The sequence below is a fragment of the Micropterus salmoides genome, unplaced genomic scaffold, assembly GCF_014851395.1.
Source record: "Micropterus salmoides isolate LMB-PRFRI ecotype aquatic unplaced genomic scaffold, ASM1485139v1 Ms_hic_scaffold_14, whole genome shotgun sequence".
Taxonomy (NCBI): Eukaryota; Metazoa; Chordata; class Actinopteri; order Centrarchiformes; family Centrarchidae; genus Micropterus; species Micropterus salmoides.
In genome coordinates this window covers 8,834,175-8,860,023 of record NW_024040485.1, presented here as the reverse complement: position 1 = coordinate 8,860,023, position 25,849 = coordinate 8,834,175, and the positions used below count along the sequence as shown (strand labels likewise).

General features: G+C 41.6%; 1 protein-coding gene and 1 long non-coding RNA gene across 5 annotated transcripts; one reads left to right on the top strand and one right to left on the bottom strand.

Annotated features, from left to right (window-relative positions):
* Positions 1–10,886: 10,886 nt before the first annotated feature.
* LOC119902852 (voltage-dependent T-type calcium channel subunit alpha-1I-like) lies at positions 10,887–19,808 on the bottom strand. Of its 4 annotated transcripts, none has more exons than XM_038719224.1 (11): positions 18,850–19,447; positions 16,544–16,633; positions 16,236–16,413; positions 15,638–15,750; positions 15,419–15,528; positions 15,191–15,324; positions 15,042–15,100; positions 14,459–14,537; positions 12,058–12,179; positions 11,456–11,614; positions 10,887–11,265 (listed from the first exon to the last, which is right to left on the bottom strand). In XM_038719224.1, exons 2-11 carry the CDS (start codon positions 16,625–16,627, stop codon positions 11,200–11,202), a joined length of 1,104 nt encoding a protein of 367 aa, XP_038575152.1. In that variant the 5' UTR covers positions 16,628–16,633; positions 18,850–19,447; the 3' UTR covers positions 10,887–11,199. The 4 variants fall into 4 exon arrangements, with proteins under 4 accessions (XP_038575152.1, XP_038575151.1, XP_038575154.1 ...); XM_038719223.1 differs by lacking the exon at positions 18,850–19,447 and adding an exon at positions 19,703–19,808 and having other exon boundaries at positions 11,124–11,265; XM_038719226.1 differs by having other exon boundaries at positions 11,124–11,265; positions 16,527–16,633.
* LOC119902867 lies at positions 11,209–12,271 on the top strand. The gene is made up of 2 exons (XR_005444375.1): positions 11,209–11,293; positions 11,405–12,271. It is a non-coding gene; the product is annotated as an uncharacterized LOC119902867 (long non-coding RNA).
* Positions 19,809–25,849: the final 6,041 nt, after the last annotated feature.

Genomic DNA, 25,849 nt, shown 5'->3' with positions numbered 1-25,849 from the left:
TTTAATAAATAAAAATTGAAAACCTATATCCTTTCCATTAATCCCGTTTCTTTAACGAGATGTATTTAATGAGATGCTTTAATATGCCCCATGCTTTATCCCCAAGGAGGTTCTCGACAGTGAACCTAAGCTCAGCTTTCTCTATAACTGCTGCTATTTTCCTCCTCGCCTCTACACTCAACCAGCACATGTTGAATGGTCTCTATACTATTACATTTTACACAGTGTCCAGTTGGGTGTTTACCTATTTTATAAAGTGAATGGTTAAGTCCTGTGTGTCCTATTCTTAGACGGGTAATGACGGTCTCTGTCTTCCGGCACCCACCCAGTTTTCTTCCCAGACCAACATGATTCTGTATACTGTAAAGATGTCTTCCAGTTTCATTTAGTTCCCAGTATTCTTGCCATATTTTTTGCACTTTCTCTTTAATGATTGTTTTAGCTTCAGATTTACTGAGCGGAACTTGTATATCAGCTGACTTTGATTTAAGTGCTTGTTTCGCCAGAATATCAGCATCTTCATTTCCTTCTACCCCTACATGGGCAGGAACCCAAACAAACCAGACAGTCCAGCCCTTATGATATAATCTACATAGAGAGCTATGAATACTAAATACCAGATCCAGCCTACAGGACTTAACAGATTTAATACTGGTGAGCGCTGCCCAGCTATCTGATGCAATGACCACCTTGCTTTCCTTATTTTCTTCTATCCACTGTAATGCCATCAAAATGGCCATAAGCTCAACTGTATATACTGATAGATTATCTGGGGTTCTCTTTTTAATACCTATTTTGTATGCTGGGATGTATATGGCAGCTCCTGTCCGTCCGGTCTCTGGATCTTTAGAGTCATCAGTAAAGACCATGTTGTTATCTCTATAGTGCTGCTCTATGTAACTTTCTGCTATTTTTCCCGTGTGTGCTTGCTTGGATTTCTTTTTGATTATTTGCTGCATATGCAGGTCAATGGATGGATTTACAAAAAACCATGGAGGAAGATCTGGATATGGGACTACTGGGATATATTTTATACTGCACAGGCCAAGGCTTTCTGCTTTCGCATTTCCCACTCATCCAAAACTGAAACAGCTGCTCTTGTGTTCCCAACATTCTTCTAGGTCGGCTTTAGCGGGGTGAGAGCTACAGTGTCCCTGAAGATTAGCCCAGTATGTTAGCATAATTCTTGTTCTTCTTATTCTTAGTGGCTGTTCCCCCATTTCCACTTGCATGGCAGCCACTGCAGAGGTCTTAAATGCTCCACTGCATGTCCTTTACACTTGTGCCTGTTCCACATCTAGTTTTTTAAGATGGCATTCTGCTGCTGAGATATATGCTATACATCCATGATCTAGTGTAGATCTCATCAAGGTCTGGTATATTTTAAGCAATGATGTTGTAGTGGCCCCCCAGTCCCTTCCTGACCTGATCTTAAAAGGTTATTGATTTTTTTGCATTTGTCTTTGACCTTGTCAGTGTTCTGTTTCCAGGTCAACTTTTCATCAAACAACACTCCTAACCGTCTGATAACTTTTACTTGTTCGAGGGTTTGATCATATAATTTTAAGGACACTTCTTTATGTCTCCTGGAAAAACATATCACTTGCACCCGACACCCTAAAACCCCAGTTATTTCATCGTCTGCATACAAGGACTTCCCAATACTTCTTTCCACTTTTTCAAAAATATCATTGATCATGATGTTACATAGTACTGGACTACACACACTTCCTTGTGGAGTACCATTTTCAACTTTATAGAGTCTTGAATATTCTGTGCCCACCCTGACCTCTATTGCCCTGCCAAATATGAAGTCCAACACCCAGTTGTTCCCTGGAGATGATTGTCTTGTCTTTGAGATAGCCCTCCTTAACTCAAATAAGCTAAATGGTACATCTAAATCATCAGTTGTTGTGCTCTTCTGTATATTGACACCTGGGTTCATGGCAAGAGTGTTATCTCTGCACTTTCTGGCTTCGACTAATAAATTATCTGAACTGTCTACTTTAACTAATGTTTCTGCCAACATTTCTACCTTCTCCACATTACTGATTGCTGTTTTATTGCCACTTAAGACTGGTATTATATAACACCTTCTGATTCCACTCATTTTTCTAACCATTCCCCATATATCAGCCAGTGATCTTATTGCAGTAATCCCTCCAGTATGCACGTTTTGCTGCTCTTATAATCTTCCGGACTATGGCCTGTGATCTTTTGTAATTAATTAATGTCTCTATTGAATGATGTTTTTTTAACTGCCTAAATGCCTTGTTTCTTCTTTTAATAGCTTTGCTACAATTTACATCCCACCATGGTATGTTCTTTTTCACTCTGCTCCCTGTACTTCTTGGTATCGTTTCCTCGTATCGTTATAATGACTCCCACCAACTTTTTATTACATTGGTCCCCATCTGATAAATCTTCTCTGATTAAACTCTCACACTTATTTTTACATAATTTTTGAAATGTGTCCCAATCTGCTCCATCTAGTTTCCACCTTTTTATTCTTGAGTTTTCCTCATGATGTATCTCTACTCCGCGTTTTTAGAACCTTTCGTAAGTCCGCATTTCTGCAGACTTTGCCTGAGGGAATTGCCCACAGTTCATAGCGGTATGACGTGACACACGGAAGTTACCAGGGGAAGCCCGGAAGCGAGACAAAAATCCCAGCAAATCTGCGTTATAAGAGAAGAAGAAGAAAACGGTAAACAAACAAGCATCCAAACTGGTGATGTTAACATTGTTAGAATTTTTCTTAACTTAAGATGATAGAACACATGAAGTCAGAGGAATGCAATCACCATACACACTTTATTCAAGTATTTATTTTAGTTTTTGCTTAATGATGCTGTTTTGACCAACAATAGTGTATTGATTATTGACAAATACATTTTTACATTTACCTCTCCTCCACTCTGGAGGGCAAGAGCCTGCAGGACTTAAAATGAGGCAAAAGCATAAAATAAAAAGTGTGCAACTCAGCATCCTCAAGGTAACCTGATAATGTGGCAAAGTGCTTTCCCGTTCCTGTTTACAGCATTTTGAGCCCTTGGAGCCAATCGCTTTCCAAGTGATGTCAGTAAAGTCTGTGAGGGTTCAGGGCTTTAGGGCTTAGGGGGACATTGGGATTGAGCCATGCACTCTGCAGACTTTTTTAATATCATATATGGAAGTTTCCGTCACGTTTGTCTGCTGGCTGCAGCTGGACCCTCTCCCACATAGAGCCCACCAGTACGCAAGAAAAGTCCCGGGACGCCAAAGAGCAAAATGTAGAAGTAACTTACTGGTATCGGTGGCCCACTTCAAGCACTGCCTATTATCAAAATTGACACCACTTATCTGTGAAAACCGTATTCCACCGGTGGATTACATTCCACAAAACTGGCCTGGTTATGTTGGCAAAGGTCCAGATAATCCAATCCAGTAAAGTATTTAGTCCAAAACGCATTATTATTTCAATAAATACACACGGACTGCTATTGCTTCGCTTTATATTAGCCTAACTACAGCTAGCATGTAAACAAAAAACACGTCTACATGTTGACTTTTTGAGTGACAACTTAATTGACCCAATAGAAAATTCCATGCCTTACAATAGCCAATGAGTGTCCATGTTGCCAGGAAGTGCAAGTCCCCTTTCTTTTGGTATCCACCAAGGGGGTAAGCCAGAGTTCGGACAGTGAAGCCGACCTAAGCCTGCAGGAGGGATCCATGTAGGCCCAAAAATGATGTCAAAACCCTGCGACACCCCGTTGCACATGAGAGATGTACCCGTATTGCTTAGATTATAAACTCTCGGCAATCAAAAACAAACTATCAGAGCAATCATCTGCTTTGGTGTTTGACAGGTGAACCTTGTAGGTGGGCTGATTAAACAGTGATGATCCGAGTCAAACGCACTGAGCCATGAAACCTTTTGTTGGCGCATTTGTACCGCTACCAGAATTACGGTGTTCCTGCAGTTGTTCTATGTATTTAATCCGCGGTTATGCTGCGCGATCATGCGCAGTAGACGCTGGTGCCAACAGGAAGTGGCCCTGTAGTAGGCTGCGTTCCGATCCACAGTGTATATAAACAGTAATCCCTGCTCAGGGAATGTCGGTTAAGGGAACAAAATGTTTCCATTCGGAACACCCTGCAACATCATCAAAGCACACGTAAGTTCCGCCGGATCCCCGCTGCTACTGTGAACATTTACTGAAATTAAATATTGAATATATGTTAAAACAAACTGATACAATTACAAAACTTATATTTCCATAACTTCTTCTATTTATATTCTATTAAAATGTATGTAACTTGTGAATGAATGTCATTGGATTAATTTACAAGATAAGCAGCGTCAACCTCTGAAATAATCATAAATAATGATAACATTAGTTACAATGACAATAATTACAGATATACAAACTCTGTGGTCTGCTCTATTGTTAGCTCCTATGAGGCGCAAAGGCTTATGGGTAATCTTTCTTATCAACTTCCTGCGAACTGATGAACCGTTGTTCCCTTCTTCCCTACACAGTTCACAGTGCACTTTGAAGTGAACATGTTGTGCTCCCTGCGGTTTGGAATCTCACTTAAAATGGCTGAATACCCTGCGTCCACTTAGCAGGGAACTACAGGGCGACCGGAACACTGCTCTCCACTCAAATCAGCGGGGTGGCCTCGTCCAGTAATATACTGTCTATGGTATACACCGACACCGAGCCACCAATTGTGCAGAGGAAGACTGGAGCATCACACACACCTAACACAGTTAAAAAATATGCAAGAATATTTTCCACAGACATATTTGTATATTGTTGAATACAAAAACGCCTCGCGCCGGAATTCTGGCACAGCGCGGCACAGAGAACTTTAAGCCCTGTAATAGAGAAACACATTTTGATTATCTTTAGCCTTTTATTTTAATAATTTAGCTGGTCTCAAATGTGACGTGATATGGCCACTTTCTTTCGTCTCTTTATTTACAGATACACCATGTAACCAATGAAAGATCACAGAACAGGTATCTGGACACACTGCAGAAATAGAAACTGAGGTAATGAGTTTTAAATACTTTTAGAAGGTGTGTTTTCATTAGAGGACGGAAATGCAGATTAAACCATTTTTAATTGTATTTAAAAAGGTGTAAATGTACATTCCACTGCCAGTGTCCACTAGTAACAGTGCAGGGGTGCTGTGGCGGTTCTGGGGGGGGGCAGGGGCCACCTTGGACCTTGGACCCCCCTATGGCCCCCACACTGAACGAAAAGTCTACAGTAGCCCCACTGAATTGGCAGCCGCTGGCCACATCCGCCTGAAGCATGTGGCCCAGCCCATAATCTAATATATATAACAACAAAAGTAAACTACATGTAGGCCTATAGTGAATGGAAGTCGCTAAAGAGTGAGCTATATCATTTCCTTATCATCAGGGTTGAGTTTCACATGCACTGTACCGATCACCGCCAATCAAGGCTCAACATAGCCTAACTGTCCGACCTGCAGCCTCTCCCGCTCCTGGGTCTGCAGAGCGCCTCCGCGCATGCGCACGTGCACACACGGATCGAAGTCAGCCAGCTGATCTGCGGACATTGACAACTACGCTGGTTAGTGTATGTACGTGGTGCAATAAAAACTTAGCAAGTAAAAAGCCAATTCTTTACCAACTCCTGTTTAATAAACACAATGTTTTAATCTGCTCAGTCTCTCATCCATCGCAGCTGTGTTTTGTTTTTCCTCAAGCACAGCGCTAGTTCGGATAATGGCTTATTGTTACAAACAAGCTACAATGAAAGTGTCTGTCTTTAGTAACTGTTCAGCTTAGTTTGCCACTTACATTAAAATATGGCACAGTATAAACTGAGCTGGTGGCTGAGACAGAAATTCCTCTCTACCACCAGCAGCAGCAGCAGAGGGAGGAGCAGGAGAGGAGGGACTGAGCTGTTCATTCTTTCTAAACTTCACTCAGTATGTTGATGTCAGGAATATGATTTATTTTACTGACATGTTAGATTTGTTTCCAGTGAGATATTAGTGACTTTGATGCTATTCTAGATACATTTAGTTAATACATTTTTTTTTTAATAATATATGCAGTGATTTAGTAATAAATAGGACTGATAAGAGCATCGATAAAGAACTGAACCAATAAGGATTACCAATACAAGTGTGTCAATAAAATCCTAATGATCCCAACTCTTGAGAAAATGTCCAGCCCATCTCTGTGTCCTGGTTTTAAAATCTGGTCCAATTGAATAGCCCTGGTCTACAGTGATCATAGTAATATATCTTCCTTGCAACGAAATGTACATTAAACTGTATGCAGCATTGTAGACAATATTTTGTCCTTGTAATCCATGTTTCCATTGCATGGATAGCCTTTGGAAATTGTTCTGAGTCCCCCTCCTTAAAGGGTAAATTATCATAACAATTTACATTTACATTTACTCATTTGGCGCTTTTATCCAAAGCGATTTACATTTGAGGAACAACATACAAGCATCAACAGAGCATCAAATAGGGAAGGAAGTAAGAGTTAACAAAAAATGCCATCAATACAAGATAAATGTAGGGGATAGAAGAAGAAGAGCACAGGAAGTGCATTTTAGAGGTTAGGAGTTAGAGGTGTTATAAGAGGAAGTCTTCTCGTTTTCAAGAGCTTCTTGAAGTTAGAGAGGGACGCCCCCGCTCTGATGGCGCAAATTTAATAATGCATTGCATTTAAACAGCACTTTTCATACACAAAAAGCAATAACAGTAGCTTTATACATACATACATACATAATTTCCGTGGAGGCGATGTGTTGCAAGTAGGGTAGCCTATTAATTTTAGTGAATGTAAAAATATCACCACAAAGTATGTAGGCCAACTTGCTCTGGCCTTTGCTCTGCATGAAGAGAAGGCTGAAACATGAGTGCACAGACTGTCCGTATGCGGGTTCATGACACTTCACGAGCGAGGACGTGGTGTTTGTCCTGCCTCTCCTGCACTGTGATTGGACAGCTGAGTAAAAAGTGACAGTGACGAGCGCAGCGTTTTTCCCAAAGTTGAACATTTTTCAACTCTCGGCAACCGGAAAAAAACGCTCAGCACTCAGCGCCTCGTCACGCTCCTGCCATTTATACCAGCTTGGAAAAACGCGGCGCTTTCATTGGAATGAGTTGACGCTGGCGTCAGAAAAAACGCTTTGGTGGACACGGGCCCTGACAACACAACTGGCCCCAGCCTGGCCACCTTAATAAAATTGGTCTAGAACCGCCACTGCAGGGCTCACATTGACCTCTAGGATGATGTTCGTCTCTTCACAGTGCTTGTACATGCCCAGAGTCACAGTTAAACAGGATCATCAGCATGGACACATTATCCAACCACATGGATGAAGAGGTTAAGGTCATAACACATTGGATGAGAGATCATAGTCATTCATATAATTCATCAACAGCTACATACTAGAAGAACGTAAGTGGATTAATGATGGCCGATTTTTTTCACATGGTACCACAATTCTTTCAGCTTTATTTAATTGTGGGAAATTTAAAGGTATCTTAATCACACTAAACACGTTAATCAGTTTGTCTTGCTCTGTAGCATCACATTTAGTTTTTAGATTGACAACCGCACATAACCAAGTCTGGTTTCAATGATATCTGACGTTATTTTTTTGCACAAATCTCAGTGTAGATTGCTCCTTACATAGAATGAGATGGACCTGGTCCACATGCAGCATTACTCCTGGGTTTGGAAGCAGTATATGTTGCAGGGCTTTTCCAGGAAATGGCTAACGCAAAAAATAGTGGCATCAGCAGCTAGCAGTGGGACTTTGTGTGGCAGCCTGAGATGCCACAGACTTACTGGGGCACTTGCTGCTGTTTTTAGCAACAGCTGCCTCCACGGTAACTACCGCTGACCTGCCGCTGTTTGTGGCAACGACCATCACTGCAGAGGAGAGTTTTTGAAACACTCAGAAGCATAGTAAAACCAAAGCAGTACCAATGGAAAGTTAGTCTTTTGCAGTAAAATAAAGTTTATAAAATAAAAAGTGAATAAAAATAGACATTGTCAAATTAAAACCATTAAGTGATTATATTTTTGAAAATGTGTAGAAACATACTTACTAACTTACTAAAGAAGAATCAAAATCAGAAACTTTTTTGCCAACAAGGTTTTACACATTCAAGGAATTTTCTTTTGTATCTTGGTACATAACAAAAACTGTAGTATTTAGAAAACAAGTACTGAAGGTCAAGAAAATATTAAAGGATATGTACTAACAGCAAAGTCTAGTTTGTGCAGGGATGTGCAGTGTGAGAGTCAGGTAAACTATGGACTATGATTTTTTTTATAATAAAGGTTAAAAGTCTTTGTCCGTTATGTTTAAACCCAGTGATTTAAATCCTCAAATGATGAATTGTCTTCAGATCGAAAGGGATTATATTAAAGACTTTCCAAAAATGCAGAAGCAACAAGTGTCTGGATTCAAGCTCTCTAAGAAACATGTTGAAAAAAAGTGTTTACAAATAAAGAAGATTGGCATAGTGATGCATGGTGTAGAAAAGATGGTGGAACTTTGTTATATCTGAAAAATGTGTTTATCTTTGCCTCTTTGTACAAAGTCTCTTTCAACCACAAGGTGGCAGCATTTATCAAATTATGTCCACTGTCGTCCTGCAGCTCTATGTGTGTTACTAGCTGGACAGAAAGTAACATGATGGCTGACAAGGTAATCTATAATTCTGATATAGTACGGTATATAAATATTTGTAAATATATAAATTAACATTGTATGACTGTTTTGTAACTCAAATACTACTCAAATACATTTGTGTTGTTTTACCCAAGTAATTATTAAAAATAGATAATAATATAAAAAAGACAATTTGTAAAGACTTTTTATTTTTCATTTTTATCTTCTTTTACAATGCATCTATAAGAAATTGGTTTAAGATAGTACAGCTTTAAGCTTAAAATGTTTTTCTATCCTGATATGCTGCTAAAACATGTTTCTTAGAGTACAGTGGCCGTTCTAGCCCAATTTTATTGAGGGGGCCAGGCTGGGGCCAGTTGTTTTGTCAGAGGGGCACATTTAACCCGGGACAAAGGCCATGTTCAAGCTTTCAAATATCTTGTTTAGTATATAATGTAATGTTTTAGTATGTTTCTGTATCAGTTGTTTGTTTCAGGTTTTGGTCCTGATGGACCGCAGCCTCCTGCCAGAGGAGGCAGACTGAAACAGTTTGTGTCCGGGATGGGAGGGGTCAGATGCAATCTTTCCTGCACGCCTCAGAGTCCCGGAGGCATACGGGTCCTGAAGAGATGGAAGGAGACAACCAATCACCTTCTCTGCAGAGCGAATGATACGCTGCAGCCTGCCCTTGTCCCTGGCAGTGGCAGCAGCGTAACAGATGGTGATGTAGGAGGTGAGGATGGACTCGATGATGGCTGTGTAAAAGTGCACCATCATTATCTTTGGCAGGCTGGACTTCTTCATCCTCTGCTGGGCCTTCTTGGTGAGGGAGATGATGTTCAGCTCCCACTTGAGGTCCTGGGAGATGATGGAGCCCATGAAGCGGAAGGTCCACAGTGGCAACTGTGGAGCTCCCAACTGTTCTGGCTGCACCAGGTCACCAGTTGGTCGATCTCCCACCTGTAGGCAGACTCATGAGATGAGCCCAATGAGGGTGGTGTCTCCATGATCTTGAGACTTTCCTGGGAGACACAGCAAACCTTCTTTCTACAACAGCACCGAAGAGATGTAGTACTTAGTACTTATTGATGCTACAAACAAACTGGTACCAAATTGGCTCGTGGACTAGTTAGTGGAATTCTTTGTCTCCATTTTGTTTAAAGACTTATTGGCTGGTGTCTCCCTGATGAAAAGATGGTTAATGTGGAGAATTTTGCACAATGTCTCAGTGTGGGATTGTTTGATAAGCAAACTAAAGACCAGCTACTGAGAATAGCAAAGTATTATGAAGTAGGCCTTCCAAAGCAGGGTCGTAAGGAGGTCATTGTGACAACTTGCCAGTTAGGACAACTTGAAGTGTTGCCAGCATTAGCAATCTTTGGTTTAAAAGGTGGTGTGCTGGCCACTCAGGAAGCTGCTGCAGTATCAGCAAGATAAAGAGAATGAGGAACTAGCACTTGCTCACGAGGAGCGGCTCCGTGCTCGAGAGCAAGCCCTGCAGATTGTGAGAAGAAATGCAGCAGCTGAAAAACAGGCAGCTCGAGGAAGATCCAACAAAACAGTATTTAATCTTTGAAAAGCATTTAGTTTTTTCCTTGACAGTAGCGTTCCAAGGTTTCAGTGTGATTGGGGGACGTGATCAGTGCATTTATTTCATTTCCTCTTAGAACAAAATGTGTGTAACTGCACGATTTATTGTGAACTGCAAAAACAGTATACTTTGACAATGCATGCGATTCCATTTGGATGTACTATGGAACTGGGGCACTGGTCTCTGCCTGTAGGAGGAAGATCTGCCATTTTCAAAGATCAAGTTTACACTTCCTGTTTACCAGTATTTTACAGCTGGTCCATGTTTTCCTGCTCTATATTTGTTACTTGTTCACAAACGGTCCAGCAACACCCACCAACCCTTAAAAGCAGTGGACCTCAGTTCTCGGCAACATATTATGTGTTCAGGATTTAAATATTTTAAATAACACCAGAATTTATTTATTAAAATAGGTTGTTTCTCAAGGATTGCTTTTCATTTTCCTATTTTTTTTTCTGTCTGCCGTCTTACGAGGCACTTTCTAGAGGTGTTTGAAAACTCCTGGTGTAACCAGTTTACATCACTTCTTCAAACAGCAAAATAGTGGATAAAAATGTTAAAACAGTTGTTGGGGTGTAAAGTTGGATACAAATAAATAATTTCAGAAATTTATACAAAGGAAACAACATCTATACACAGTTTACTGAACGTAAACATGAAAATAAAGCAATAAAAGCAACTGCCATCTAAACAAACGTGTGGCAAAAAATGAAAAATATAAACAGTTTATTTACACAGATAATATCTACTTAAAATAACAAACTATTGATGAAAACATTCTGCAATTTAAAAAACACTAATAAAATACTATAATTAAAGCAATTGCCATCTAAACAAACGTGTGGCATTAAATCAAATATAAACAGTTTATTTAAACAGATAATATCTCTACTTAAAATAACTATTAAATAACTATTGATAAAAACATTCTTCAATTTATTCTGCGTTGACGTGGCTGGAGCTTGGTCTTTCGCTCTCCCCTGGAGACAGCCGGCCTTCCTCCTTTGGGAGAAGACAGCAGAGTCAGTAGGTTTGTTGTGAGATATACAAATTTTCTTCTTCCATTGGTACGACAATGTCAAAGTTAGAAATCAGAGCTTTGTTTATTATTATTTTGTTCTTGTCATGTTTCCTCCCACAGCACAGTCCTTCTGTTCTAACCAAAGAACGGATGTATGTACTGCAACTGTACCTCTTTGGTGTCCTCCAGCGCTTGCATGATCGATGCGACCACCAGGTTCACCAGCACAAACTGAGCCATAACCACGAAACTGATGAGGTACAACGGAGAGACCCAGGAAAGGTATCTCATACAGCCGTGCTCATCAGGATGACATTCTCTTAGTGTGTCCTTGAGAGACACAGAGCAAGATTCAGAAAGGAAGAGGGACTGGCACACAGACTGGAGACAACATTACAAAATCATTCTTACTTCGAAACCACAGAAATTATAATAAACTGACAATTGGAAACTAAACGGTAGAGCAAAAGTTAGGATACAACATCATTGTAATGCTTTGTTTTATGAGTCTGTAATTTACTAACGATTCCCCAAATGATTCCCTGAGAAGTTTCATTGAAAGAACTGCTCCATTTTAATCAAATGTAATTATTCATTATTCATATATGTACTTCATATATGTTGAATTGTAGACAAATTGTTTAGCTGACTTGTTGTCCACTGACTAAACACTCCCGAAATTAATTAATTGGAAGTTGCCAGGGGGGGCAGTGGTTGGGGGATCCTATGCTGTATGTATAGAACTTGTGTGTCATGAGGGAGTGAGTACATACTTTCATAATCACGTTCCAGTTGTCTCCGGTGCATAGGCCGTACAGTGTGATCAGGGCCACCCCAAAATGTCTGAAGTTGGCTTCATCATGTAAACCCAGGCACGGGTGGTCATCACTGCATTCTGATAAACACAGAGGCACACAGCACAGACATACAGATATTGACTTCAGTGCACAGTGGACATGTTGGCTTCAACCAATTAAAATCCTTCAGATATGTGTTTGAGTCACTTTCTTATTTTAACATACTGATAGTGTGGCATAAGAGTAGGCCTGTAATATTTATCCAGATTCCTTTGTAATTTTAGGATTAGTTAATGGCTAAATGATGCTCTGGGGGGGGGTATTTACTAACAGTTTTTCGCATCAATAAATTCTCTTCTCAAACCTCCCACACATGCACATGCTGACACCAGTACAGACCAGTGCAATAGGTTCATGGACTTTTTCACCAACAGGGTGGCTTCCATCCGGTCCAACCTCTCTGCCACAGTTTCACCTTCCTCCAAAAATCAGTCTCACAAACCCATTCAACACATTTTCTGTCTTTTCACGCATTTCTCAGACAGAGGTGGAGAGGATCACAAAGTGCATGAGAACCTCCACATGCTCACTGGACCCTCTCCCCACACCATTATTAAAATCCAACATTACAGCCATCAGTCCACTGATCACAGCAATCCTCAACCAGTCACTCAAATCCGGTCAGGTTCCTCCAGCTCTCAAAACTGCAGTTATCCGCCCCCATCTTCAAATACCGTCACTTGACCCCTAAATCCTGGCTCATTACAGACCCATTTCAAACCTGCCGTTTTTGTCTAAAGTCTTGGAAAAAGTTGTTCCAGCCCAACTCCACAATCACCTTCACATCATAACATATACGAAAGATTTCAGTCTGGTTTTCGAGCAGCACACAGCACGGAGACAGCCCTGGTCCGCGTCATGAATGACCTACTTATGACTGCAGACTGGGCTCACCATCTCTCCTCTTTCTACTGGACCTGTCGGCCGCCTTTGACACCGTGGATCACAACATCTTGCTCCACCGTCTCCAGTCTGTGGTAGGACTCTCTGGGACCACACTAAGCTGGTTCCAGTCTTACCTCACAGGTAAGGACGGAGTATGTGGCTCTAGGACAGTCCCAATCATCACCCCACACAGTCAGCTGTGGAGTGCCAAGTGTGCGTCCTCGGTCTGACCCTTTTCACCATCTACTTACTACCCTTTGGTCACATCATCCATAAACACAAAGTTTCATTCCACTGTTACGCAGACGATACACAATTATACATAAAAATGTATACTCCACACTCCCCTCAGCTCTGCCATCTGCACTTCAGGTTTGCCTGGAGGAGATAAGGGCATGGATGTCTGACAACTTTCTTGAATTAAATAGCAGCAAAACCGAAGTCATCCTGATCGGTACCCCACACCAAACCCAGTCCTCCTCCCTCAGCAGAATACCCATTTTTGGTCATCACATTGCCCCGTCTACCTCTGTTACAAACCTCGGAGTCAGACTTCACTCAAATCTCACATTTGACACCCACATCCGCCACCTTTGTAAGATCTCCTTCCTCCACCTCAAAAACATTGCCAAACTCTGCCCCTCCCTCTCCCAACCGGATGCTTAGAAGTTGATCCATGCCTTTATCTCCTCCGGGTTGGACTACTGTAATGCCCTCCTCGTCGGGATCCCTAGCAGGAGCCTGCAAAAGCTCCAGCATATTCAGAACTGCGCTGCCCGAGTCCTGACAAGGAGGTGCAAAAAACTGCCCATTCAACACAGAATCCAGTACAAAATCTGTCTCCTCACCCATCAGTGCATACATGGAACTGCCCCCTGCCTTCCTCAGTGAACTCCTCACCCCACACACCGCCTCACGAAACCTCCGCTCCTCCACCTCTACCTACTGCCTGCACCAACCAAGGACTAAACTCTCCACTATGGGAGACAGGGCCTTCCAGGCAGTCGCCCCACGGCTCTGGAATGCCCTCCCAGAGACCCAAAGGGCCCCGCAAACTGTGGAGGTTTTTAAGAAGGTCCTAAAGACATTCCTATTTCAAAAGGCCTTTCAACACTCATGATTTTAATTTTATTTTTGTGGTGTTTTATTCCTATTTGTTGATTTTGTTATATTTTGGGAACTGTTTTTAACCCCCTGCTACTGTAGCACTTTGAGACTTCATTGAAATGTAAAGTGCGTTATAAATAAAATGTATTATTATTATTACTAGGCTGCCTCCTGAGGCTGACTCTCCTTGAGGATTAGCTAAAGGGTTTCTGGCTTTCCTTGTCAACAATGTGGATACTGGGCAAATCTGGGATCAGCTCTGTAACCATGATCCTTTGCAGTAACCCCGTGTGAAGGTGTGTGTTCTGCTAGTAGTGTAACTTACGTAGCTTACCATAGAGCTCCACTCCCACCGCAGCGTATATACCAAATGACAACATGAAGATCACACAAATATTCCCAACCTGGAATCAAAATCAGTGTTAGATCTGCTGCACAACAAACACTAAGATGTAGATACTCTAAATTCTCAACCACGGGCCGGGGCCATTTTGTACCTCAACTAAAAGGAACTACTTTTTTTGAAACAGGCTATGATTACACACTTCTTCCAACTTTTGAACTTAAAAGGATCGTATCCCTTTAATTGATCAGTGATCACTTAATCCGGCTGTACAGCCAACTTGAGTTTTATGACGGCCAAAAATTAGGCCCTATCTGATGTGATTAGTTTTTATTAACATGCAAATTTAAAAATAAAACTGACACACAGCACTGTCGCTGGGTTCCTAGTGTGTAAACAGCACACAAACAGAGATACCTCAGGGACAGATTCTTCATACTGTAATGTGGGTAAACATCAAGCACCAAATGCAGCAAGAGCAAGGTTATCCCTGTGCAAAACCAAATAATTTATATTGATTTATTTAGACAAAAAACTAAATAAATCCCTCATTGTCTGTGTTTACCTGTGAAAGAGTCTTTATGATGGTTTTTAGCAGAATTCGTAGCTTTCTGACCTTCAGGACTGAAGAGAGACACAAGAGTTGTCACAGATAACTTATATTTGTCACCCAAAGATACGAATAGTATTACGCTTTCAGTGTGTGTATAGTACCTGGTACTACTCTGAGTATTCTGCATACTCCCAGGATGCTGGGATTAATGGGAACTATGTCTGCCATATTTATCTGGTGCAAAACAATGCTGACGATGGAAACCACGAGTACAGCAACGTCCAGCAGATTCCAACTAAACACACACAAAAGTCATTGAACACTTTTCAGGCGCTTACACACAAATGCAAATAAGAGAAGCTAATTTCTTGCTCATTGTACTGTGTCACCTCATTTTTATGAACTCCCTTATGCCCAACTGCACAAGGTTCTTCATGACTTCAATAAACATGATGAAGGTGACCAAACAGAAGTAATACTGTGTAATCCTCCCTATATACTGAGCAGACACACAAAAGGTTTATTCTATTGCCTCAGAGTCAATGCAAATGCAAATACATTTTTTGAGAGTGATTGTGTGTGTGTGTGTGTGTGTGTGTGCGCATTACCGGAGGTTGATTGTAATGTTGGAGACCCATCATCACAACATTGCTGATAATAACGACAGACATGAAGTGGTCCGAGTTGCTGCTGCTACGCGGAGAATCTGTAGCTGCAGGATCTGGAACACACACACACACAAAGATGCATTCAGATGTACACACAGAAAAAGGAACATATAACAAACACTAAAAACATTTAGAGCTGCTCTAATCAATATTAGTATTACATCAACAATTACATCACATGGCTACAAAAAGATGCAAAAGGAGTCACTCAAAGTGATGAACCCAAAGAGGCTTATCACACCATTCTGCAGGTCATCTCAAGTCTACAAAGCATTTCAACGTTGGTTTTATGGTTCACACTTTATTGTTTTGGTTCACTATCATCATCTCATCAGCGTTACATACAGCTGCAGCAGGCAGCTGTTTTTACCTCTGTTAAACCCACTGGTCGAAACCAGTCCGAATACATGCATCTCCCTGGCCAATATGATCGGCCACTGTTTGCTAGACCTAACCAGTCTTTCTCGTTTGTTTGTTAGACTGTGAAAGGCAATGCTCAGAAAAATAGACCGCCAACAAGCCCCTTCATTCTCCTTACTGTTGCACTGGACTTTTCCTCCCTCTTCAAGTAACTCTCCATCGCTACTTTTTTGATTCTGCTGACACTGGTGGAAGGTCTCCACCATTACACTAATAAACATGTCGAGCAGAAAGAAGCTTATAATCATGAAGGTGATAAAGTAGAATAGCATCCATTCGTTGTGATTCAAAACAGGCTGAGAGGAGAAGAGCAGAGAGGAGACATCAAGGGCGCATTTATTGCACTGCTGTCAATAGAAGGCAAAACAACTTGTGTATAAATAACAGTGTAAACACATCAATAATTTACTTTGCTAGCAGAAATACCTGTTGGTCCACTCCCACAGCATCCAGCCCATCATACATGATGTTCATCCAGCCATCTTTAGAGAACATTACAAACAAGCTCATCAGAGCCTGAATGGGAAACAGAGAAATAAGTGGTAAGTCAACACTTGTTCCCCAGGTCCTACCATTTCTTTCACCAGTACGCACCTTCATTACTGTAGTGGATCAGCCAGTGTTTTTTTTTATTTTATGCGATTATGAGATTCCAAAAAATCTCCTTTGTCTCTCCCTGATGAAGTGGGGGTGGGGGGGGGGGGGCACTAGAGACAGGCTGACCAAAACCTAAAGTGAAAGGTCCTCCTCCCCTGGAGTTGACCTTTCAATTGTTCTCTCATGGAACCATTGTCCCCCAAGAGGACAAACTAAGTATTACATGCCATCGTTCTGAAATGCCGCCCCTGCTGTTTAATGTATTACTCTGTATTTCAATGTTCATAATCTGATGCCATGTTCGTGTAACTTGCTTATATATATATATATATATATATATATATATATATATATATATATTTAAGTACAAATGTTTAACAGCCAATATTATCCAGGAAATATTGAGTTAAGTCTCTTTCATTCTGAAATCGTGAAAATGTGTTTAACTGGTAACCATTCTAATATTACAACGATTAAGTAACTTTCCTTTCTTTTTTATCAAATGCTTAAAACTAAGAACGGTATAACTGTTTGACATTAAAGGTTTGATTGTGGGAAGATATTTGATTAAAATACGCGCATATAGCCTTTAGGACCATATTAAAAGTAGACCGGAAGCCAAGCCCCCTGGGGACACGCCCCAAGCGGCCAGACAGACAAAACAGCACTAGCTCAACCAAGGTATGATGTCCAATAGTCTGTTATTACATTAGCTTATTACATATGTTGCCGAGGACTGAGGTCCACTGCTTTTAAGGGTTGGTGGGTGTTGCTGGACCGTTTGTGAACAAGTAACAAATATAGAGCAGGAAAACATGGAACAGCTGTCATGCGCAGAACCGCTAAGTAGCACATCTCGATAGCATAAATCGACAGAACACCAGCCAGCTCCGCCAATTTTGAGCTTCATACATATTACTGGACGAAGCCACCCCGTTGATTTGAATGGAGAGCAGTGAAGCCAGTTTTGGACCAATAAAAAACTACTACAGGGCCACTTCCTGTTAGCACCAGCGTCTACTGCGCATGATCGCGCAGCATAACCGCGGTTTAATGACGTAGAACTGCAGAAACACCGTAATTCTGGTAGCTGTAGAAATTCGCCAACAAAACGTTTCATGGCTCAGTGTGTTTGACTCGGATCATCACTGTTTAATCAGCCCACCTACAAGGTTCACCTGTCAAACACCAAAGCAGATGATTGCTCTGATAGTTTTTTTTTTTGATTGCCGAGAGTTTATAATCTAAGCAATACGGTTACACCTCTCACAGGGTTTTGACATCATTTTTGGGCCTACATGCATCCCTCCATGCAGGCTTTGATCGGCTTCACTGTCCCTTCTCTGGCTTACCCCCTTGCTGCAAAACGGCTCTGCAGAAACCAACGGGTGACGTCACGAACGCTACGTCCATTTTCATATACAGTCTATGCCACAAATCACGTGAGGCGCAAGCTTGCAACCGTGTGGGCGTATCTCTGCAAAGTGTGTGTTGTAAACTCAGCTCTGAAAAAAGATAGTTTGCAATAGGAGTGCAAATGTAATAAAGTTTTGCCCTTTTGAATCTCAATTTTCAGATCATCATTTACAAGGTTTCAAACCTGGAAAACAAACTAATGCACTGGGAGAACAAAATTGTTTGTGCAACATCGTAAAAAAATGTTCTGAAGAAGGAAAACTCAAAAACAACAATGTTTGCAGGCTTGCAAATCTTAGTTTTCGATCTTACAAAACTTTGTTTTGTAAGATTTTGAGTTTTCAAAATTTTGAATCATGGCGGGATATTAATCCCATACAGACACAGACTGCACAAGATTAAAAGAGTCAATGAGGTGTAAAAAGTCTTTTGCCAGTGGGTTTTCAGGACAACACACATGAACATTAAAATCCCCAACAATGAGGACACGATCGTATTTACAGACAAGTCATTTACAAAGTCCTTATTGTATTTGGGAGGCCGGTAGACCACTGCACACAACACTGTGTGATATAAGCTCAGCTCAAAGCTGGTGACCGAGGATGATGGCGACAATTACATTTCTAGACATTCTTATAACAGCTGCTATATGCCTCCTCCTCTGGAGTTCAAACAGCAACAGTCATGCGGTAAGAGTTCAGAAAAGGCACTGGACTCACCAACACTCAGCCATGTCTCAGTCACACAGAGAAGAAGAAATCCTCAAGGTTCAAAGTTTTGTTTGCTAGCGATCTAGCGTTTATCAGGCCAATTCTGACAGGAACAGGCGGTTCTGCAGCGCTGATTTTCTGAGGAACCCGACACAGAGGCCGCAGGTTCCGCAGATTTTCCCCGCGCCAGCGGGGGCGAGGAGAGCAGGGGCCGCATGGCTGGAACACCTCATCTAGGCCGACAGCAGGTACCTACCAGGCGTCGACAGGGTCCAGCAATCGCCGAGGAATGAGGAGCCGAGGCACCGCTTGGTACTCAGCCCAGGAAGAAGACGCTAAACAGGCTTTCAACCTCACCAGCTGACCGCTGCGTTTTCCCCGGCGGCGGTAGCGCTTAGGCCTACGCCGGAGATGTGAAGCCTCAGAGCGGCAAAGGCAAGCAGGTATTCCCGATAGGAGCGGGGGCAAAGTTTTATATCCGCCATGATCAAACCTTACTAGATCTTTGGCAGAGAAATGAAGATCCAGTAGTGTTTGGCGATCTTACACCAATATTGAATCAACGTTTTGAACAGCAATTCATAGTTTTCAGTCACGTGACATGCACAGTGACCTGGAGGGCAAAACAACGGACCAACATAGCGGCTCACACCGCGACTCCCCCGTAGAGACGCAGCAGTCAAATTTTATTTGGATCACCTTTCAACTCAACAAAAAGAAAGATATGAACACAAACTGCAAGTGTTGTTCATATCTGATCCATACAACGTTACAGCATCCGCTGCCGTATTTCTACTGCCAGGTTCCGGCCACCGCTCGGACTGCGGAAATGTTTACTTTTACCTTCTGGGGAATCCCTCACCTAACATAGCTCAGGCTTGTCTTCTCGATTAGTAAAAGCACAAACAAGCATCCAGCATTTTGGCAACGCAAAAAGTAAAGCTGATGATACACAGAGCAACTTATAGAGCAATCGTGCAGGGCAACGTTGCTCAAATAGTTGCCCCGTGTATCATCAGCTTAACAGTGTATCACTTGCATATTGGTTGGAAGGCAACGGAAATTCTTTTTGCCATTCAAGGGAGCGTTTTAATTGGAGTGTGATGTCACGTGAAAACTATGAATCGACACGAACAGCACGAACACACACAGCACTGACAGAGAGAAATCTCATCTCATCCTCATATATAAACGTAATAATTAAAGATTGATTAGAGCCTACATAAACGTAATAATGTTTCTGGTCAATTTCAAACCAATACTAAATGTGACGTCACGATAATAAGGTTCTTTGACGTCCTACATTGATGTATTATTTTTTAAATCAGGTGTGACGTTGTGCTTTGATCTTTGAAGATAAAGGCAAAATGTTACACTGCATTCAAAATGTGACATCACCTGGCAGAAATGACCTACCCAGCTTCTGACTTTATATATATACATTAAGTCAGAAGCCCACGGTGATATCTTCACAAATCTTTTTCTCAAAGCAGGGTTTTTTTTGGCACAAGTTACAACAAAAAAAGAAGAAAAAAGTTCAATAGGATACTGAATGAGAGCTGGTGGAAACATTTAACTTGTAGAAATGGGATCAGCATTACCTAAACTAAAGTTGTATAATGTTATCAAAAGAAATGACAGTGTGTTGGATAAATCAAGATCAACACTGTATATTGTAAGAGGGGCCCTACATGATGGACGTACAGGGAAAGTGTTCCAGTGCAAACTATTTCAACAGGCCAAGAAGGACGTGGCTGTGAAGATTATGCATAATAAATTCACCTGGTCTGGTGAAAAGGAGTTGACAGCACTTAAAAAACTCAGTAAGCTTGACCCAGACAAGAACAGCTTGGTCAGGTTTAATAGGCATTTTAAAGACTTTCAACACGTTTATCAGGAATATGAACTGCTCGACAAAAGTCTGTACGACTTCATGAAACTACAGCACTTCAAGCCACTGTGTTTATCTGGGATCAGAGTAATCACACAACAGCTCCTGGTGGCTCTGAATGCTCTCAAGAGCATCGGTCTGGCTCATACAGACATCAGCCCAGAAAAGGTAATGCTTGTGAATCAGTTGCAGTCATTCAAGGTGAAACTGATTGGTTTTGGTGCAGCAGGACCAGTTTCCACATTCAGGTATGGCACCACCGACCAGTGCGTTGCTTACAGGGCCCCAGAGGACTTGTTGGGCCTCCCAATGAACGAGGCCAGCGATATGTGGGCACTAGGTTGCACTTTGGCCTTCCTGTACCTGGGACAGCACCTTTATCCAACAGAGTCTGAATATGAGGTCATGAGAGCCATCGTGCAGATGCAGGGTCTGCCTGATGAACACATGCTGAAAGACGGAGGAAGGACCAGCACATTTTTCACCTGTGAAAACTATTTATGGAGGCTGAATGATAAATATGAAAACTACCACAGAACAGGCCACCAGTTTACCAGTCTGGATGACATGGTGAAGACCCACTCAGAAGTGAAGAATGGTGCTGAATATGAAGACACACAGGCCTTTTTAAGCCTCATCAAACAGATGCTGCAAGTGAATCCTGAAAAAAGAATCACCCCCAGCGAAGCTTTAGAGCACAGTTTTGTCACAATGAAACACTTTCACACTAACGAAGACCCTTATGTGAGATCTGCCTGTTTGGCCATGGAAGACTGTCAGCAGGAGCATTCATTGGTTAAACGCAAACCCTTTGAAATATTCACTAGAGTAATGACTAATTTCACTAGAGGTAAGGAAGTTCTGCGTCATAAATCAAGACTGTATATTGTAAGGGCGCACCTGGCGAAAGGAGTTACTAGGCGTGTGGTCCGGTGCAAACTATTTCAGGATGGCAGGGACGTGGCTGTGAAGGTTTTGCCTTATATCATGCCTGATAAAAGGGAGTTGGCCGCACTTGAAGAACTCCGTAAGCTTGACCCAGACAAGAACAACTTGATCAGGTTCAATTGGCGTTTTACACACATGGCCCACATTTGTCTGGAATATGAACTGCTCGACATAAATCTGTATTCCTTCATGAAAAGGAGGCACTTCAAGCCACTGTGTTTATCTGAGATCAGAGTAATCACACAACAGCTCCTGGTGGCTCTGAATGCTCTCAAGAGCATCGGTCTGGCTCATACAGACATCAAGCCACATAAGGTAATGCTTGTGAATCAGTTGCAGTCATTCAAGGTGAAACTGATTGGTTTTGGTGCAGCAGGACCAGTTTCCACATTGAGGTATGACAACACCGATCAATGGCTTATTTACAGGGCCCCAGAGGACTTGTTGGGCCTCCCAATGAACGAGGCCATCGATATGTGGGCACTAGGTTGCACTTTGGCCTTCCTGTACATGGGAAAGCACCTTTATCCAATAGAGATAGAATATGAGTATGAGCTCATGAGAGATATCGTGCAGATTCAGGGTCTGCCTGATAATGACATGCTGAGACATGGACATAAGACCAGGCTATTTTTCCACTTTAAAAACTATAGATGGAAGGTGAATAATATATTTGCATACTACGGCATGACAGGCAACTGGGCCTCTTCCTCTTACAGCAGGTTTACCTGTCTGGATGACATGGCGAAGACCCACTCAGAAGTGAAGAATCGTGCTGAATATAAAGACACACAGGCCTTTTTAAGCCTCATCAAACAGATTCTGCAAGTGAATCCTGAAAAAAGAATCACCCCCAGCGAAGCTTTAGAGCACAGTTTTGTCACAATGAAACACTTTCACACTAACGAAGACCCTTATGTGAGATCTGCCTGTTTGGCCATGGAAGCCTGCCAACTGGAGCATTCATTGGTTAAACGCAAACCCTTTAAAACATCCAGAAATGGTTCGTCCATTACTAAATTGGATGATACACTTTCAGCTGATGATAGAATTGAAGAAAATGAACCACCAGCCACAGCTGACATTGTCACTGCTGGAACTAAAAACACTGGACTACCAGACAAAGTAGCCAGTTCTGGCTTTAATGACCCCAACAATGCTGGGACAGATGAGAAAGCATCAGGCACAGATAAGGCTGCTTCACCTGCTCCTGTTAGTCATAATTCACATGATAGAACTGTGGAAAATGAACCACCAGCCACAGCTGACATTGTCACTGCTGGAACTAAAAACACTGGACTACCAGACAAAGTAGCCAGTGCTGGCTTTAATGACCCCGACTATGCTGGGACAGATGAGAAAGCATCAGGCACAGATAAGGCTGCTTCACCTGCTCCTGTTAGTCATAATTCACATGAGGGCAACACTAACAATGATAAAGGAAACACACACTTTGTTGAAGTCAAATGCCGGAAGAAGTGGCTGAAGAAGATCAAGAGATTCTTCTCCAGGATGATCAAGCCATAAGTTGCTGCAAAGATTTTACTACACAGCACATTTTTCCTTTCTAAGTTGCACCTATTTATTCAAAAATTATATATTTTTTTTACATTTGTTTTTCAACTGCATGTTTAGTGCAACTGTAATATTGTAAATATTCATATTTTGTAAATAACTGCCACATTTATTTTTCCTTTCTAAGTTGCACCTATTTATTCAAAAATTATATATTTTTTTTACATTTGTTTTTCAACTGCATGTTTAGTGCAACTGTAATATTGTAAATATTCATATTTTGTAAATAACTGCCACATTTATTTTTCCTTTCTAAGTTGCACCTATTTATTCAAAAATTATATATTTTTTTACATTTATTTTTCAACTACATGTTTAGTGCAACTGTAATATTGTAAATATTCATATTTTGTAAATAACCATCACATTGTTATTTTTCCATTCTAAGTTGCACCTATTTATTCAAAAATTATATATTTTTTACATTTATTTTTGTCAACTGCATGTTTAGTGCAACTGTAATATTGTAAATATTCATATTTTCATGCTGCTCTACCAGACAACAACTTTTACGCCTTATTTGACCAGCACAACACAGATACTCCCCAAAAGGCCCCCTGTGATCCAGAAGAGAATGCACTCCAGTTGACGCACACACAGGTCCTCCGGGCTCTGAGGCAGGTGAACCTCCGCAAGGCAGTAGGACCTGACCGTGCAGCACGAGAGTCCTGAAGGCCTGCGCAGAACAACTAGCAGAGGTGTATACAGACATCTTTAACTCCTCTCTCTCACAGGAAACAGTTCCACGCACCTTTAAGTCCTCTGTTATTGTGCCGGTCCCCAAAAAAACAAACACAACGAATGACTTCAGACCCGTGGCACTCGCACCAGTTGACATGAAGTGTCTGAAAAACTGGTACTAAAACATATAAACTCTGTGGTTCCAGACAAAGTGGATCCCCTTCAGTTTGCCTACCGCTCAAACAGATCAGTGGATGATGCGGTGGCGCTTCACTCCACCCTGCAACACCTGGACTCTAACAACACATATGTACGGATACTGATGCTTGATTACAGCTCCGCCTTCAAATCAGACCGACTAAGCTGACTGCCAAGCTGGCAGACCTGGGAGTACCAACACCCACCCATAACTGGATCCTGGACTTCCTTACAGACAGAAAGAAGGTCTCTGCTGAGCTCACAGTCGGCACAGGAACCCCACAGGGCTGTTGTCTCAGCCCTAAACTCTTTTCACTGTACACATTTGACTGCGCCTCCACACAGGACAGTAACATCATCATTAAGTACGCGGATGACACCACCATCCTTGGCCTGATCAAAGGAAGGAATGAGTCATCATACAGGGACCTGGTTCACAAGATCACTGTCTATGTTGAGGACAATGATCTTGTCCTCAACATAGATAAAACAAAAGAAGTCATTCTGGATTTCAGGAAAAGAGCCCCCCCTCTGCAGCCTGTCATCATTATGGGGACAGAGGTTGAACAGACTGACAGGTTCCTGGGCTTTCACATCACAGAGAGCCTTAGCTGGGCTAAAAACACTACAGCTACAGTGAAAAAAGCTCAACAGAGGCTGTACTTCATCAGGCTGCTTAAGCGGGCCGGCGTCAGACGCCAGCCCCTCACCCAAGTCTACACTGTCAGAAATAATGTGCTAAATTTGTACCTTTTAGGGGTCCAACAGCTTGTCACTGGGGCAGTACCCTCAAAGGTACAACCATTGTACCCCTTAACATGTGTACGTATTGGTACCGTTACAGTTTGTACCTGATGTGGGCAAATATGTACCCCTGGAGACAAATATGGACCTAAATGTTATGGTACCTAAATGGACTTTTAGAAATGGTACAAATGTGGCCTTTTGAGGGTACTGCCCCACTGATAAGCCCTTTGTATCTTATGATGGCAAATTTGTAATCAAAGCATGTGAAACAGTCAAAAATAATGTCTTACCACATTTATTAAACTTGACATTCATTACACAATTTATCAATGACATTTATATTTTACTTCTAATACTTTCAATTTATATATTTTCAAATCATCACCCTTGACACACGCTGCATGTTTTTACATGCATCTTCACTCCCATGTACATTGAAAACCTGTAACCATCTCAAAGTCATCAAGTATGTTCTCCTAGCACTGGCGCATCTGGTGTCTATCGCTTAAAGTTTTTGCTACATTAATAAAATTTCTGCAGCTACTCGCAACATTCTTCAAATACTGGTGTTTGGCTTCAAAGCGCATACACCACAGTGAACGCAGGGGACCATGCATTGTAATGAGTCTGGGATAGTGAATCATATAATGACATTTTGGAGTTATGACATTACCAAAAGTATCTTTCATTTTTCCAAGGAATTCACAAACAAGTAAGCTTAATATACTTAGACTTTCCCCTGCAATACCAGAGTTCTGCATTAGTCGCTCTGACAATTGTACAGGTCTATTTTTCGCATCATTTTGACCAATTGAAAGTTGTTGTAGTTCTTCATTTATCTCTTGAATTGTTACGTGCTTTTCTTTGTGAGCTTGGCACACAACTAGTTTAATCGTAAGAGGGATAACTCCTTCCAGTAAGTCATGCATTATATCAGGTGGAAATGTTTTTGTCACATCAAAATACTTC